General features: G+C 38.8%; 1 protein-coding gene across 1 annotated transcript in view; it reads right to left on the reverse strand.

Moving 5' to 3' along the window:
- Top1 (DNA topoisomerase I) overlaps positions 1–17,051 on the reverse strand; it is an 86,251-nt gene that overhangs the window by 6,002 nt on the left and 63,198 nt on the right. The window contains exons 12-18 of the mRNA XM_047542587.1: positions 16,150–16,337; positions 15,804–15,948; positions 4,994–5,137; positions 4,057–4,242; positions 3,190–3,258; positions 2,496–2,610; positions 964–1,091 (exon numbers count right to left, since the gene is read on the reverse strand). Coding sequence (XP_047398543.1) covers positions 964–1,091; positions 2,496–2,610; positions 3,190–3,258; positions 4,057–4,242; positions 4,994–5,137; positions 15,804–15,948; positions 16,150–16,337 — 975 coding nt within the window. The remainder of the gene's footprint in view (positions 1–963; positions 1,092–2,495; positions 2,611–3,189; positions 3,259–4,056; positions 4,243–4,993; positions 5,138–15,803; positions 15,949–16,149; positions 16,338–17,051) is intronic.

Genomic DNA, 17,051 nt, shown 5'->3' on the forward strand with positions numbered 1-17,051 from the left:
TTATTTGCACTTTCACTGTGGGTTAGGAAATTAGGATGGATTAGTTACGCAGTCACTGCTAAGAAATACTCATCACAGGCCAGGCGCAGTGGCACATGCCTCTATGCCTGTCATGCCAGTGGCTTGGGAGGCTGAGTGAAACAGGAGGACGGTAAGTTTGAGGTCAGCCTAGGCAACTTGGTGAGACCCTGTATCAAAATAAGGAGGGAAGGCACTGAATTGTTTGTACATTTACACACCAGTGTTTCTTTAGAGCACAACTGTGGCATATAGTCAATATTCAACAGATTCTGAAGATGAACTACATTATGATTCATGTAGAGTATGTAAATAAATACTTGTACCAAGATTAGGAGAACTCAAATATAATTATTTCATCATCTTTTTATTTTTTGAGATGGGGTCTCGCTACATTACCCAGGCTGGGCTCAAACTTGCTATCCTCCAGCCTCCGCTTCTGGAGTAGCTGGGATTATAGGCATGTGCTACAGTGCCTTAATTTGAAACAATCTAAGTTGAAAAGAGCTGTTTTTCTTTTTTATTCTTCTTGTGGTGCTGGGGATTAAACCTAGGGTCTCACACAGGCTAAGGCAAACCTTCTATCACTAAACTACACCCCAGCCCTAGAACTATATTTCTGGGCCACAGTGACAAAACTTTGTATCTGTTTTTCTCATGTACAGTAGCAAAGGCCCATCAAAGTAAGCCTTCAAAATAGGTAGTGGTCAATACAGAACTTCTGTCCACAGCACAAAGACTTCCTGAACTATGGTGACCCTGATATTCCTAACTACTATCATACCATCTCCATTTATTTATTCTTAGTATGAATAGACCCACACTGGCCTACAGATATTCTGGCTCAAAAAGGCTGGATTACAAAAGCCTCCTCTTTTCAGTTATCTGTCCACAATAGACAAGTTTCCCTTCATTTTGCTACCCCACCATCCAGACCCAAGATACCTTAGACTGCAAGTTCATCATAGACTTCTCAAATGTTTTTGGTGGTGCCCTCTGATGGTTACAAAGAATCGCAACAGCTCGATTGGCACGGTTATAGGAAAGAATCTTTGCTGGAATATTTTCATCCGCTATAAAAAATAGATGATAATAAGAGTTAGTTTTTATGCCAGCAGTGGATATATAAAGTATCTTCCTCAGTGCTTTATGTCTATGATTTTGCTGGTCCTTATCTCACTCAAATGATAAGTTTCTCCCAAGGCACAAGGTCAAAATTCGAGAGTTAATGGTTATAAGAAAATGACAATAGGAAATGTCTATGTAAGACTACCCTGGATGGATTCCCATCACAAGAGGAATTTGGGGTCTCAGTCTTTTTCTTCTCCTTTTTTTAAGTTGTTGATGGACCTTTATTTTATTTATATGTGGTGCTGAGGATTAAACCCAGTACCTCACACATGCTAGGTGTTTTACCACTAAGCTACAGCCCGAGCCCCCTCTTTTTTTTTTTTTTTTTTTAAGGGTGTCATTATGTTGACCAGGCTGGCCCTCAACTCCTAAGCTCAGGTGACTATCCTGCCTAAGCCTTCTAAGTAGCTGGGACTACAGGTATGCCAACACACCTAGTTTGTTTCTGTAATATAGTGAAATCTACACCTCTCTTTTTGTCCAAGGAGTCAGGCCAGAGACTCTTCTGATGCCTCATTCCTGCCTCCTACCTACAGGCCTAAGGGATCCTAAAGAAATGTAGAACTGGGAGAAGATGAGATGAAGGAACCTTAAATTTCACATTTTAAGCCACAAGGCAGTATCTTGTTTAAAAAAGGAAAACTAAATGTCCTGCAAAGAAATATTTTACTTTACTGTGTGGCATTCTTTATCCCACCCTAAAATATTGACCCTCAACATACCCATCTCTGACTTTTCTGGCTCATATTTAAGACCATTTGACATGTTTACAAAGAATACTGAAAATTTAATAGTGACTGGTCCCCCACTGGGAGGGTGGGGAGCCCGTGGATCTTGGATCTTCTGTAGCTAGTTTTTAAAATATTACTTAAGGGGTGAAGGTGCAGGGAGTGACAGGAACCTTTGGGAAAGAATTTGCTCCTATATTTTTCTGGTAACCATGACAACTTTACTCTCTCCAAGTTAACAGAACATCACAGCATTATGTCTTCCTTCACCCTGTAAGCTTTTAAATAAAATATATACAAAACATAAAACCCCAGCATTTTCTGAGCAAAAGGAAAGGTCCTGTCAGCATTCCATGAAATTAATCTAGATGCTAGGGTAGGAGTAGGAGAAACAGCACTGATTCTATTCATACAACTAAACTTTAGTGCCTTTAAAAAAAAAAAAAAAAAAAAAAAAAAAAAAAAAAAAAAAGCTGTAGCTCTTGATGGAGGCCTGGAGGGAAAAAGTTTCCAGTCACAATGGTGAGGAGAAAAAGTGGAACTGATCTAGGATTTAGCTAAGCAAGGACATTGGTACCATCAGCAGGATGTGGCCCTGTGTGGTCAAGCAACACTTACGGGCTGTGAGTTCTTTCAGCTGTTGCTGTAGTGTGATGGAGGCATTGTAAGTACGGAACACCTTGGCTGTCAAGCCCTCCATGAGATCCTGAAGGTGTTTGTTTAGAATACCAGTCTGGAGAAGACAAGGCAAGAGAGCGGACATTGGAACTGAGGTAAAAGCCACACCACCCTATCCCTTCTGGCAAGCCCTAGGAGTCATTTATGCCAGTGCAGTTGTAGACTTGTCAAGTTTACTGCCTTCAAGTGGAAAGTTAGTTAAGAGAGGGAAAATCATTTCAGCCTACAGGATTGCATGATGGCTCCTTATGAAGTACTTTGAACTTAAGCAAGCCAATAAAGCAAATTTGTCCTTCCCTTATTAAGATTTTCTCTGGCAAGGGATCAGGGGCAAATCTTGGGTTTCCAGAAGTTGCTGGGCATCCAGGTAATGTAAGCCTCTTGTAGTTAAACAGAAAAGAACAAAAGGCAGGGCTCATCTACCCGCACCTCAGCACTTTGGCAGCTGTTGTGCAGTAGAGGTGTCTGTTTCTGACCACAGATTCACTGTCTGCCCTGAAGGAGGAAAAGTACTCATGGGAAAGGATTGGCTGAAGGGAGAACCTGAACTACCCTGCTAGCAACCCTCTCCTTTAGGAGAGGTTGTAAGGCCCTTTTAGGACTCCCTTCAGCCCAGGGTACTTTGTCCACTCACATTTAGTCTATCAAAAAGATCATCCTCAGGCTGCTTGTTCTCCATAAATAGTTGTAAGTTCTTAAAAACCTAAAAGAAATAAGTGAAGTCTAATTATTATCCATTTAAAAAAATATTTACTTTAGAGCTAATTTCAAACAAGGACACCCATATACTCTACCCCAATTTGCTGTGTGTTTATGTATGTATATACATAATCTGTTCTGAGCCACTTGTGGGTATTTAACATAGCCCTTTAGACCCTAAATATTTCAGTTGTATATTTCCAAAGAACAGAACAGAAGTACTCCCTTGTGTTGACACAATATTATTAGTTGCATAAATTTACATTGATATGTACTATTATCTAATGGGTTAGGCTACTGGGGTCTTACAGGTCTCTTGTTCAAGCCCAATACATTGAGAATGATTAGGCTACAGAGCTGCACCTCTGCTCTGCAGTGATGGGCTCAAGAGATCTGGAGACTAAAAAGTTAATTAACTCTTACTTATTTGGGGTGTGGATGAGTAAAGATGCAAGGTGACAGATGTGTAACATGACTAAGGGATTTTGTGATGTGGTTAAATCATTAAAACAGCATGGCTGGGTTTAATCTTACATTGAGTTTGTTGTGAGAACCAACTCTACAGAAGGCTATGTTGAACACTGCTTTAAAAAAAAAAAAAAGCCCTCTTATTCCCAGGAAGATAGCAGGTTGGGGGACAGGAAGTATACAGCACACCAAATAGTACCTTTCCCCTCTCTTCAGATCATTTTTGCTATTGCCCAGCAAAGTGCAGAGTATACGAAAAGCCCTCAATAAATGCTTATTGAATGAACAAATGAATTGAAAAACATGGCAGGAAACACACGCCACATTAACTTACTCGTTTCTCAACTGGGACCTTGTTATAATATCTGATTGAGTCCTTCCCAAGGAAGTCAAACTCTACCACATATTCTTGACCATCCAATTCTGGGTGCAGATTGATGTGCTCCACACGAAGTGAACAGCAACCCACAGTGTCTGCTGTTTCTCCTTCCTCCTTCTCATTGCCTGCTCTCAAAGCAAGCTGCCCAGGGAAGACAGATAAGAAAAAGATGAGTATGAATGAAAAGATGTGAACTTCGTAGCATCTCTAGGAAACCCAAAACAAAAATAAAAGTCTCCCAGTTCTCCCTGGGGACACAGCATCAGTCTGCAGAGTCTGGAAACTCTGGATTCTGCAGTGTTACTATTTCTTCTATGAAAGCCACAGGGACACTAAACATAAAGATCCAAGCTTCTCTTTTTCCATTATTAGAAATAGAGATGGAGGAAAGAAAGAAAAAAGAAATTTAAAAACAAGGCAACACATGAGGATAACATTTCTACTCTGGGCAATCAGACTCAAAAAACTAGTGTCTTAATTTTGCAACAATTCAGAATTTTGTGCGGAAATATAGGCAGTGCAAAATGTGATTCTTTTTCTCAAGTTTTAAAATTTGCACTGGTTTGTGCAACTTTTGATTCAGTTACACAAATATATTTCAATGTGTTGGGTTGTGATCTAAATTTTTTTACTGTGGGTCATGGTTAAGAGGAGTTTGAAAACGTCACAGTATTTCCAGCATGTTCTGATTCATGCAAATCCTGTTAGGCAGACCATACTCAGACGGACTGTGGATGCCTCTGACTCCAAGTCTGGAGTAAGTCCTACTGGGCCACTTGATGCAAGCAGGATGGTGGGTGTCAGGGTGTCACTGCTACTACACCCCACTCCCCAGAACTTGGCATAGGTTTTGGCAGAGCAATGGCCAATGGTGACAGGAAGCTTTTCCCACCTTGTCAATAAAGTATAGTGCTACAGCTCTCTGCCGGACTTTCATCTCTTTGGACTTCCAGTCTTCCCGATACTGGTTTCGGATCTTATCCACACATTTCTTCAGCCGCCGAGCAGTCTCATATTTCTGCCAGTCTTTCTCACCCTGTAGAGACCCAATCCCAAATGTGGGTTGATTAGCAAATGAGGAGTAAGACAGACTTTGAATATCCAAGTTCACAGCTCTGAACCAAAGAACAGGACCTTGAGCTTAAGCAAGGCTGAAAAAGCACAGAGTGAAGAAGAGAAAGAAAGTCTGAGGCATTTAACCAGGTAAGAACACATGCTTGTCCCATTTTCACTGTCAACCACAACTGGCTCTTATGTAACTGCTAAGAAAACTTTTGGGTTTTTCCTGTGTAAAATGCTCATATGCTTGGGAAAAGACCACATGTCATGACCCCAAACTGGATTCTGTCAACCCAAAGAGTATAAACATTCCTCTTTCTTCATCAGTATCACAGCTTTACTGCTAAATCTGTGACCCAATAGCAGTTTTTTATTGCCACGAAATTCCATTAAATTTAAGACAACCATTCAATTTGACGGAGCTATCAAAGCTGCAGAACCAAAAACTGCAACATGTAATCACCAAGGTACAAAATGACTTCCAGGAACACGTATAATCATTCACCATTTTCTAACCTTTGCAGTTAAAGTATTCTTGATTAGATTGAAGGAAACAATGTTTCTGGAAGACTTATTTTTTGCAGTTAAAATTTTTGGTGTAATGTTTAAAAATGGATTCTAAACTCAATGAAGGGTGATTAAAACGTTAAAAAAAAAAAAAAAAACTAAACAACAGAGAAGAGCAATTTCTGCTGCCATGATGAATATAAATAGACTCATAACCAAGGACCAATACTATTATTGTGTGAGAAGGATAAGGAAGGGGAAAGAAATCAAAGAAAACCAGAGAAGCAGGGAGTATCAAGACACAAAACTGACTACATGACATGAACACAGGGAAGGAAGGAGCTTAAGAACCTAATAATTCTGCTCTTAGTTCTCCAACCTCACCAACAAAGGAAAGGGGTAGTGACTTCTACCCACTATGACTGGTTCCCATCTTTGCCGTGAACACACAGTACTTGAGGAACTAAGAGTTGTGGTCAAGGTAACCAGCCTCTGTACATGCAGGAGCATGGGATACAGAGCAAGAAATGCCCACAACTTTTAGATCCTATGTTCAGAAATTAAAGTTTTGTAGGTGGGCTAAGGAGTCATCAGCATTCTCTCATGATCATGTGTGTGTACTATTTGTGTGGACATATTTGGCTGAACAAAGAGGTTCAGTTGTGGGTGGGTGATTTAGCAGTTGGTGAGGTAGAAGAAATATCTAAGTCTTATTTCCTGGGAACTGGAAATTTCTTGCTGAATTTTCTAAGTAAATTTTGACATTTAAGAGGGTGAATAAGAAAAAGTGTAATATAAGCTGTCCTTCTGTACATGTCTCAATGAGGATTATTCTTACACACTCACACAGGGTATAAAAAAGGGGACATGGAAGTCTCTTTCCCATCATTCCAGTGCACATGGACCTACAGGCCTGAGTACCGTTGGGTTACATTTGCTCTGTTCCTTACGTCATCCCATTGAAATTAAGGTAGGAGTGAGGAAAAAAAGGGTTTAGAAAAACCCAACAAGTCATTCAGTCACACAAGATACCAGTAGACCAACTCTCCTGACCAAGGATCCAAGATTCTCTCAGATAAGGACACTGGGATGGGGGTGGGAGCAAAAGTCATCTTGTCTAGCAGGAGAGGGCTAGCCTCTAAGAAGTATGCTTTGTCCCTGTTGCCTTCAGTTCACACTGTTTCTAATAACAAGACTGAAAACAACAACAACAAAAAAAGCCTAAATGTCTCTTAACAAGTGAATAGGTAAGTTTTTATATACTAGAACACCTGTAGTAAATAAAATGGATAAACTAAAAGAGTTAATGTGAAGACAATATGATATCAAACCAAAGCCGAGTAGACAAGATGTACAGTGATCCTAATAACGTACCTAATTTAAACTTAAAACTTGTAAAATACTGTGTGAACACATAAATATACTTTAAAAATACAAAAAAAAAAAAAAAAAAAAAAAACCATGAGAATGAAAATGAATCCATCATAGCAATCTACAAAGATAGGGAATGGTACAAAGGGCTTCACCTATGCTTATCAGAATGTTTATGCTATGACATAATCAAATATAAGACAATGTTAAGAGCTGATAAAGCTAAACGGGTGTGATGGCACACACCTATAATCCTGGCAATTCTGGAGGCTGAGGTAGGAGGGTTGCAAGTTAAAGGCCAGCCCAGGCAACTTACCAGGACCTTGCCTATAAATGAATGAATGAATGAATGAACGAACGAACAAATGCTTGGGGTGCCCCTGGGTTCAATCTCTGGTACTGTAAACATATATACATACATACAAACATAAAAATTTTTAAAAGGTTGGATAAAGCTAGATGGTGCCAGGCACATAAGCATTTACTATATTATTCCCTATTCTTATATATTTGAACTATTTCATTAAAGGTAAAACCCCTAAAATGCTTATACTGTTCTGTGCTTGCATTGCTTTTCTGGGTGGCAATGAGAAGTTAAAAACCATTCAAACTCCAACCTCGGCAGACTACTGTTCTCTTGAGTGAAAGACAGCCTAAGAAAGGACCAAGAGCAAGCTTAAGAAGTTGACCCCCCCTTACCCTGCCAAGAACACCACTCTTCTAGGCCTGTAATGACTCTCCTTGGAATCCAATTCCCAGATGATCAGAGTTGGGCATTCTATTCTGGGTACAGGGTTCTAGACAGGGCCTATTTCTGGGTGACTTCAAGGTTTACTACCATAATCATAACCAAGAAATCTGCATAAATGCTTACTGTGTGGAGCAGTCATTTGGATAAAGTCTGGAATAAGACTGGCTGACTTTTGCTTTTGAGGTGTTCCTCTTGGCCCACATAACAAGGCTCTCCATCTTCAGAAAGGTTGCTATAATCAACCCTAATCCTCACTTCTAGTAGTATATAGCTAACACATATTTGGAATCTGTTCACCCTCTCTCCATCCCCACTGCCATCATCTGTCTAGGTCATTATGATTTCTTGCATGGAATGTAACAGTCTCCTACTGGAATACCAACTTCCTGTTTGTGTCCAATCCAGTCTCCACAAAGCAGCAATCAGTCAGAATGACAAGTTAGTTATGTTAGAAGTTTCCAAAATACAAGTCTAATGTTATTATTACTGCTGGACTTTTAAAACACAGGTCAGTGGCATACATTTGGACTGAGATGATAATATTAAAAAAATTTAAAAGAGGATTAGAAAATCTGAAGAGAGAGAACCTGCTTCCCTCTATAGCCTACTCTCATGCCTTTCTATTTTGGGGGAAAGGAAGGGGTACCGGGATTGAACCCAGGGGTGCTTAACCACTGAGCCACATCTCCAGCCCCACCCCCCCTTTCCCCTTTTTATCTTTTGAGATAGGGTCTCACTTAGTTGCTTAGGATGTCTTTGTACTTGCGATCCTCCTGCCTTAGCCTCTAGAGCTGCTGGGATTACAGGTATGCACCACTGTGCTTGGCTTCATGCCTCTTTCTTACACTGTGTAAAGCATGTATACCAAGCCTTCTTTCTGTCCTCAAAACTACCAAGCTGTTTCTCCCCTCAATGATTTCAAAAGGATAGTTTCTCTGACTGAACACCCATTACTGTATTTGTTTCAGGGATAAAATCCTATTCATCCCATAAATCTTACCTTAAATGTTAACTCTTAGAAAGGAGGTCATTCTTCCCTGAATCCCAGAGGCCAGATGAAGTCCCTGGTACTCTCTCCAGTGATACTTCTGTTCTGCAGCATTTCTACAATCTATATTGGTGTAATAATATGCCCATGCCTATAAAATCTTGCTTAAGCTAGGCTATCTATATTCAAGACACTCCTCCATTCAAAGTCCTTCAATAGTCCTTCACCGAGAGGAGACAAAATGTTCTTCTCAACATGTCATTTAAGGGTGGCTATAATCTGGCATTGGGATGTCACAGGAAAGTCAAAGACGATGGAAGATCTAAGTTAGACTCTAAGAAGAATGAAGTCAAAGAGTTACCAGATCAGATGAAGTTATGGGACCTTGGACAAGCTTTTTGGCTCCCACAGACTAAATTTACTCTAAGGGAGGCATAAGTATGTCTATGATACTGTTATGGATGTTAAGAGACTCAAATGTCAACCTAAGTGTAAATGCTTTTTAACAACAACACAATATCCATTATTTTGATAATCACATTCTGTGCCTACCCTTCTCTGTTCATAACCACACAATTCTTGATGTTTGGAAGCTCTTTGAAGACCTAGTGTTAACCTATTTCCTTTATAAAGTTGTTCTTGATCTCTAAACGCTGATAATTAACTGTTTTCTATTTATCTAAAGATCTTACTTTTTTTATCTTTCTTCCAACACAGTTGAATTTTTACCAGAATAGCCCATTGGCCTACAAATTCTTTGAGGGCTAAAAGCATTGTTTATCCACTTTTGTAGCCCTAGAGCTTTGTGTTATTTCAGAAGAAATAATATTTCTTTAAATGACATGCTTAGGCATTCTCTGTAATTCTGCTTATTCTAAACTAGGTTAAGTAATTTTCCAAATGATTGGGAGAAAATATGGAGATGAGTATTTTTCATTAGAAAAGTGGTTGAAATATAGAACACAAGGGAATAAGCTAGTAAATGTTCAGTTTAGAGGATAATGACTTATTAGCCTTTTGATGTGGCTTTCACATCTTAAACAGATGTTAAATCCCTATAAACCAACATTAAGATTTTTAGTCTCGGTCTTCTAAATGTAAAAGTCACAATCTATAGAGAACTAATTTCCTGATTGCTTTCAGGTTGCTGTTCACATTTTCATGTATGTCAGCAGAGCCAGGTATATGGCTAGCTGGCTAACAAGATTCTAAGACAGTATCTCCTTTGAGTAACTATCAATAATAACCAAAACACAGTATATAACATAGTTTATGGTGTGCTTTTACAGACATCATCCCATCTGGTCCTAGTGGAACTTACCCAGGTAAGAACTTAGGAAGCTAGAAAAGGTATGTAAGACTTTATATTACCACTTTGTTCATTGAATTCTGTCCACCAGACAGTAAACAGGATTATGATGACAGGGACTACATATGTCCTGTTTAGTCAATGTTTAATTCCTTGTACTATGCATATGCTGTGCTTGGCACACATTGGGATTTCAATAAATATTTGTGCATTCATAAACGAATAAGAATTATTCACACAATGTGTGAATTACAATGGGATATTTTAGGAAGGTTACTAGAGAATGTTAACCATAAAAGTACTTGTCTTTTTTTAGTGGAAAGGTTTGTTGTCTACTAGTCTAGATGGAGAGAACAGTCAACAAAGACAGATTATTAAGAAATGTAAATGAAAACGATACTGAGATTTCATTTCATCTCAACCAACCAGAATGGCAATTATCTCAAGAATACAAGTAACAGTAAATGTTGGCAAGTATGTAGGCAAAAGGGTAAACTCACTCATATATTCCTGAATATTAGTGAAAAACTCTGGAAAGCAGTATGGAGATTCCTCAAAAAAACTAGGAATGGAACCACCATTTGACCCAGTTAGACCACTCCTCAGTATATGTTCAAAAGAGTTAAACTCAACATTCTACAGTGACGCAGTCACATCAATGTTTATAGTAGCACAATTCATAATAGCTAAGCTATGGAACCAACCTAGATGCTCATCAACAGATGAATGGATAAGGAATGTGTGTGTGTGTGTACACACACACACACACACACACACACACAATGGAATACTACTTAGCTATAAAGAATGACTTTATGACATCTGCCAGTAATTGGATGGATCTGGAAATTATCATGCCAAGTGAAATAAGCAAATCCCAAAACACCAAAGTTCAAGTGTTTTCTCTGATAGTGGATGCTAATCCACAATAAGGAGAGGGTGGGGGAATAGAAGTTCTGTGGATTAGACGAAGGGGAATAAAGGGAAGCGATGGGGTGTCGGGGTTTCGGCCGGACCCCTGGCCCTAGGTGGAGCCTGGCCAAGATGGCGCCTGGCAAGCTGCCAGTGAGGTTGAAAAACTGCTATTCTGCACGTATACAACTAACTTCACCTTGAGGAAGTCTCAGTAATTGGTCAGGGCCTCTGCATGATTCTTGCATGATTCTTAGGTGCTTCAAGTTATACCCATATACGTCTATCTTCTCCCCACATATCATGAATATTCTAATTAGTTGATATAACCTATATAAGTGACAATAACTTCCCAGAAAGGGAAGAAAATAAAAAGAAGAATCAGCTGTTAATAGGGAAGTTTGCCACCCATCACGTCTCCGGGTCGTTCTTGCTGGCGGGAGCGACAAGTGGTGCTGAAGCCCCGGGAATCTTACGTGCCGCGGAGAGGTGAGTGAGGTGAGCAACGGATCGGTGAAAGTGTGCACCCAGATCTGTCAGTGGACAGGGAGGTTTCCTAGAGACGATAATATTGTGATTGTGATAAAGTTCCTAGGAACGAGAGGTGAAAGTTTCCTCAAAAAATGGGGAACGAGGTTGCTAGATATAGAATGGAAGGTCCCTTGAAAGAAATTCTTAAAGCTAACGGCACTTCCTTAAAGACAAACTGCTTGGGCATTTTTAAAGCAGGTAGAGGAGATTTCACCTTGGTTTCTGGAAGAAGGATTGTTAACTATCCCACAGTGGGAACACCCGGGGGAAGATTTAAAGCGCTGTCCGGTAACGCTCCCAGGGACGTTAGCAGTTTGGTCATTAGTCAGAACTTGTTTGCGTTCCCCTTGGGAGGCTTTACAAAAGGCAGTTGCGCAGGGAGAGGAAGTGTTAGAAAAGGTAAAAGAAGAGTCACAAAAGGGCTCTGTTAGCGCTCAGTCAGATTCTGATGAGAGCGAAGAGGGACTCTCAGAGATGGAGTTAAATAAAATTAGTAAAGAAACAAAGTGTTCTCAAGCTGGTTCAATTAGTCAACAGGCATTAAGGGAATTGGAGGGCATAGGGCAGCAGCTAGAAGACAAAAAAAAGGCGTTACAAAAAAAAAAAAAAAAAGAGTTACTCAAAAGAGTTGAGCTTACAAAAATATGCAGTGGCGCAGTGGAAAAAAAAAAAAAAAAAAAAGGGAGAAAGTACAAATAAAACCACAAACAGAGCACAAAGAGAAAAATCAGTTTAGGGGAGGGTCCCCCTAGGCAGAGAGCTCAGCAGCTCCATTCCTTAAAAGTAGTAAAAAATAATGTTTTCTGATTTTCTGCATTCAAACCTAACCTGATTTCTCAACCAGGCAAAAAAGGGGTTAAAAAGTCCTGGGTGATCCTCCCTCCCCCTGCCACATTGGAATGTAACTACAGCGTCTCAAGGAGAAAAGGGGGGTAACCTAAAGATAAGAAGAAAAGAAAAAAAAAAAAAAAAAAAAAAAAAAAAAAAAGTGTCCGTTTTAACTCCTGGGCCGCTACAAAAAACTGACTTATTCTTCAGGATTCTTGTTTTGTTTTGTTTTTTTTTTCTTTAATGCTGTACTTTTGAGCTCATAATTTTGATCCTGCATACCTAGGTTAATGATTTTTTTTTCTTTTTGATCAGTTCTATTTTTTATTCAACTGAAGTTTTTTAAACAGCTGTTTCATTGCAATGAACATTTACCTATAAATTACAAGGCCTTTGATTTTGTGTTATTTGTATGTCGTACTGTCTGGTGTTATGTCTTATCTGCATCAAAACTGAGTGCTCTTAAAATTAAAATTTAAAAATGGATCCAAATACTTTTATTCACGTGATTTAAAAGGGTTCAATTTAAATTGGGTAAACTAATAAAAGTAAAATATTTTTAAAAATAACTTGCAAGTTTCCAGGTGGTCAAACTAATGAAATGTTAATGTTAAACAATGTCTAATATCAATTGCTTCTAGGACTTTTCTTCAACAGGAAAGAGGCAGCAGATCCTGTTCAGGACACTTGTCTGATATCTTGGTTTTTATAAAATAAATAAATTGGAGTTAACATGTATGGGATTACTCAAATGTGTTTGTAGAGACGTCTGGTTAATTTACAAAGTTAAAATGCTAATTGTTAAATAACATCAAGTACTTTTAACTCCTCAAATTCCATGGGGTATCATACTTAAACATTATTGGTGTTTTCATAGGATGGTAAATAAAAGGGTTTAAAATTGCTTTGTGTCATCACTAAACTAAAAACAAGGTTATTAGAAGTTATGTCCTAACAAGTGGAATTCTATATATAAAGGGTCCCAAAAGTTTCAACTGTGTTTCAATTAAGGGTACTATAACAACAAAATATTTAATCTTATTAAAATAGGGTGATTTATCTAAATTCAGAAATTTCATAAGAGTTGTTTCAAAATGTGAACAAAAAGGTGTCAACAGATAAAAATAAATAAATAAATAAATAAATAAATAAAAGGTTCTGGGTATAAAAATATATTTAGTAAAAGGTAAAAGAAAATGTTTCTGGATAAAAAAGTCTGTGTGTAACAAAGGGCAAGTTTCAACAAGTCTGTGTGTAACTAAGTTGGTTGTGTGTATGTAAAACAGCTAAAGCTATTTAAGGTTTTTCCTAAGGTAAAATACTAATGTTCTGATATAAGCCAAAGTTCAATCTATAGGGTAAAATGACATGGTAAAATGACAAGGATTTCTTAGAAACACTAATTCATTCTTAACTTTGTGTCTCTTAAGTTTTATTCTTTAGAACAATTGTCTTAAAAATAGGGGTTTATACAATTATGGTTAAACAACTGTTAAAGATTGTACTACGTTATAAAGTCTAAATTTTTCTTTAAAAACTAAAATTGGTAAGAACCAATTCCTCACTAAAATTAAAATAACTCTAACCACAGATGTACCTTATAACCCACAAAAACAAGGTATTGTTGAACATACACATCTCACCCTCAAAAATGTTCTTTATAAACAAAAAGGGGGAATAGAGGAGACCTTCAGGTCCCCTAAAGATAAACTTTCTCTTTGTCTCTTTGTTTGGGTTTTTTTTTAACTCTGGGTAATAAGGGTAACCCGGTGCTTTACTGGAGCTGCGGCTCAGTTTGTGTGTTTCCACGGAATAAACTAATTTACTACCTCTTTTTAGTCTCTTAGGAGGAACAGTTCAACTATGTAACAAAACAACTGCTTCTCTCAATTGTACTTCAGATTTGTGCTATCTCTCAATGTTAAAATGCTTCTAGGTTCCTGCTGGCAGACTTAATGTGTGTTCCTACCTTCCTACCAGTCCCAGTCTCTCTTACAGATGCAAAATTGCCAGTGTTACTATCAAGAAACAGGAGAGAATTTGACATCACAGCGGCTATGGTCACTGCAATAGTGGTTTCTGCAACAGCAGCACTAGCAACTGCCATACCTACAGCAACAGCAGTCAATCACTTGGCCGAAAATATAGCTGCAGCCTTACAGACTAAAGAGACCCTAAACCAACATCTAACAGCAGGCATACTCCTTATGAACCAGCGAGTGGACTTACTTCAAGAACAAATGGACATTTTGCAGGAACTGTTAAGCGTAGGATGCATTTATCACCTAAGAGGACTTTGTGTTACACCCATAGCTTATCATAACTTCAGCTATGCAGCAAACTTGTCTAGAATCTTGTCTGCTCAGCTACAAACAAACTGGTCTTACGAATTTGATAATCTTACTGCTATTCTTAGATCTCAAATTGTTAGTCTCAATGCTACTAGAGTTAATGTAGCCCCTATGTCCGAAGTGCTAAGTTGGCTATCCTCCTCTTTCAGCTTTGTAAGCAATGGGCAGGTATGGGAGCCTTTTGTATGTTCATGGTTATTACTGTTATCTTCCTCACACGCCTTATCATGCGCATGCGCCGAGATCAAGTTAGAGATCGTATCATCTTCCATCAGGCCATGGCTGCCCTAGAGGCCGGCAGCTCCCCACAAGTGTGGCTCGCGAGGCTGGACCATTGACCAGACGGGTAAGGTAGTAGGTAACGCCGTACCAACCTAAGACAGGAGCTGTAGCATGCTCTGCAGTTATCCGATGACGGGTAAGGACGGTGGTTGACCACTCCGCCTAAGACAGGCTTGGTCCCGAGCTTTTCTTTTAAAAGAAAAAAGGGGGAACTGTCGGGGTTTCGGCCGGACCCCTGGCCCTAGGTGGAGCCTGGCCAAGATGGCGCCTGGCAAGCTGCCAGTGAGGTTGAAAAACTGCTATTCTGCACGTATACAACTAACTTCACCTTGAGGAAGTCTCAGTAATTGGTCAGGGCCTCTGCATGATTCTTGCATGATTCTTAGGTGCTTCAAGTTATACCCATATACGTCTATCTTCTCCCCACATATCATGAATATTCTAATTAGTTGATATAACCTATATAAGTGACAATAACTTCCCAGAAAGGGAAGAAAATAAAAAGAAGAATCAGCTGTTAATAGGGAAGTTTGCCACCCATCACGTCTCCGGGTCGTTCTTGCTGGCGGGAGCGACAATGGGGAATAGGAATAGGAAAGACAATGGAATGAATGTGACATAACCTTCCTATGTACATACATGAATACACCACAGTGAATCTCACCATCATGTACATCCACAAGACTGGGATTCTAAATAGAGTAAGATATAGTCTGTGCTTGTATATCAAAATGGATTCTGTCATAACTTTAAAAAAAAAAAAAAAAGATTATTAACCCCACTAAGGGGATCAGTCCTTAGTTATTCACTTACCTTGATTCGTGAACTGGGATTTAGCATGATGTATTTAATGGAACCTTGGATGTTCTCTGTCCAAGAGACCAGCCAAGTAACTTTGTTATCATGCCGGACCTCTTTCCACTTATGTCCTGGAGGAGGAGAAGGAACCTTGGCATCTCTGTGAAAATAACAAAGCAAGAAAGCAGGGAAATGAGAAGTGAGAAACAATTTCACCTTACATATCTAATGGGCATGTACTTCCAAATTTTCTCCTCATAAGTCAACCTAAAATATACTCCAGAGAATATTCCTAAATATTGGCAATAAATGAAACCCTCCACACCTCATTTCTGGCCCAGAATTTAACTGTTGTACTTACTTGCTACAGTTGATGATTATGTCCTCAGGCATGATCCTTCTTTTCAACATGCCTGTCTTGGGGTGGTTGCCTCGGCCCCGGAAAAGCCCAGGAGGCTCTATCTTGAAGTTGGCAATCCTCTCTCTATGGTTATCCATAATACAGAAGCCATATTCTTTCAGTAATTTTTCATTTTCCTCTTTGATTTTCTGGAATACAGAAAAGATGTACTCAAAATGGATTCAAATTGCTGTTTTCTGCTCACCTATTTTTATCTCTTATGGTAGAACAGGTCATGGTAAAGTCTACCTGAGAAGTAAAATAAAGGAAAAACATCTGGTGGATTTTTCATACAGACAATAAAATCCTCCCCCCAAAATCTACTTAGAACAAATAACCTCAAATACAGATTCAAAACAGATTTCTCAGCACTGGGGATACAGTTCAGTGCTGGAGAGCTGTCAAACAGGCATGCTCAAGGTCCTGGGTGTGATTCCCAGCCCTGGTGCAGGGCGGGGGTGAGGGAGGAAAGAACCTGACTACACAAAAAATCTGATTCTGTCTTAATATATGGTTATAAATGTTATCTGGGTATTTTTAAAATGTAACTTTTAAAAGTGCTTCACAAAAGCCAAAGCCATTGGTTGAAAGTATTTCATAAGGATTTTAATTTTTTTTTTAATTTAAAGACAAATGGATTTAATCAAATTATAGTCATACAAAGAAATGTTAAGGAGGCACTAAAAAGTAACCTCGATGGATGGTCATAATATAGTAAGCTCAAAACAAGGCAGATCATAAAATGGTAAATTTCATCCAAAAACAAAAAACAAACTTTGAAAAATACACATTACACAGGATAACATGTGTAATGAATAGTATCTTTGGAAATAAAATTGTTAATAGTAGTTAGTACAAGATAA

This window comes from Sciurus carolinensis, chromosome 2 (assembly GCF_902686445.1).
Source record: "Sciurus carolinensis chromosome 2, mSciCar1.2, whole genome shotgun sequence".
In the NCBI taxonomy this organism is placed as follows: domain Eukaryota; kingdom Metazoa; phylum Chordata; class Mammalia; order Rodentia; family Sciuridae; genus Sciurus; species Sciurus carolinensis.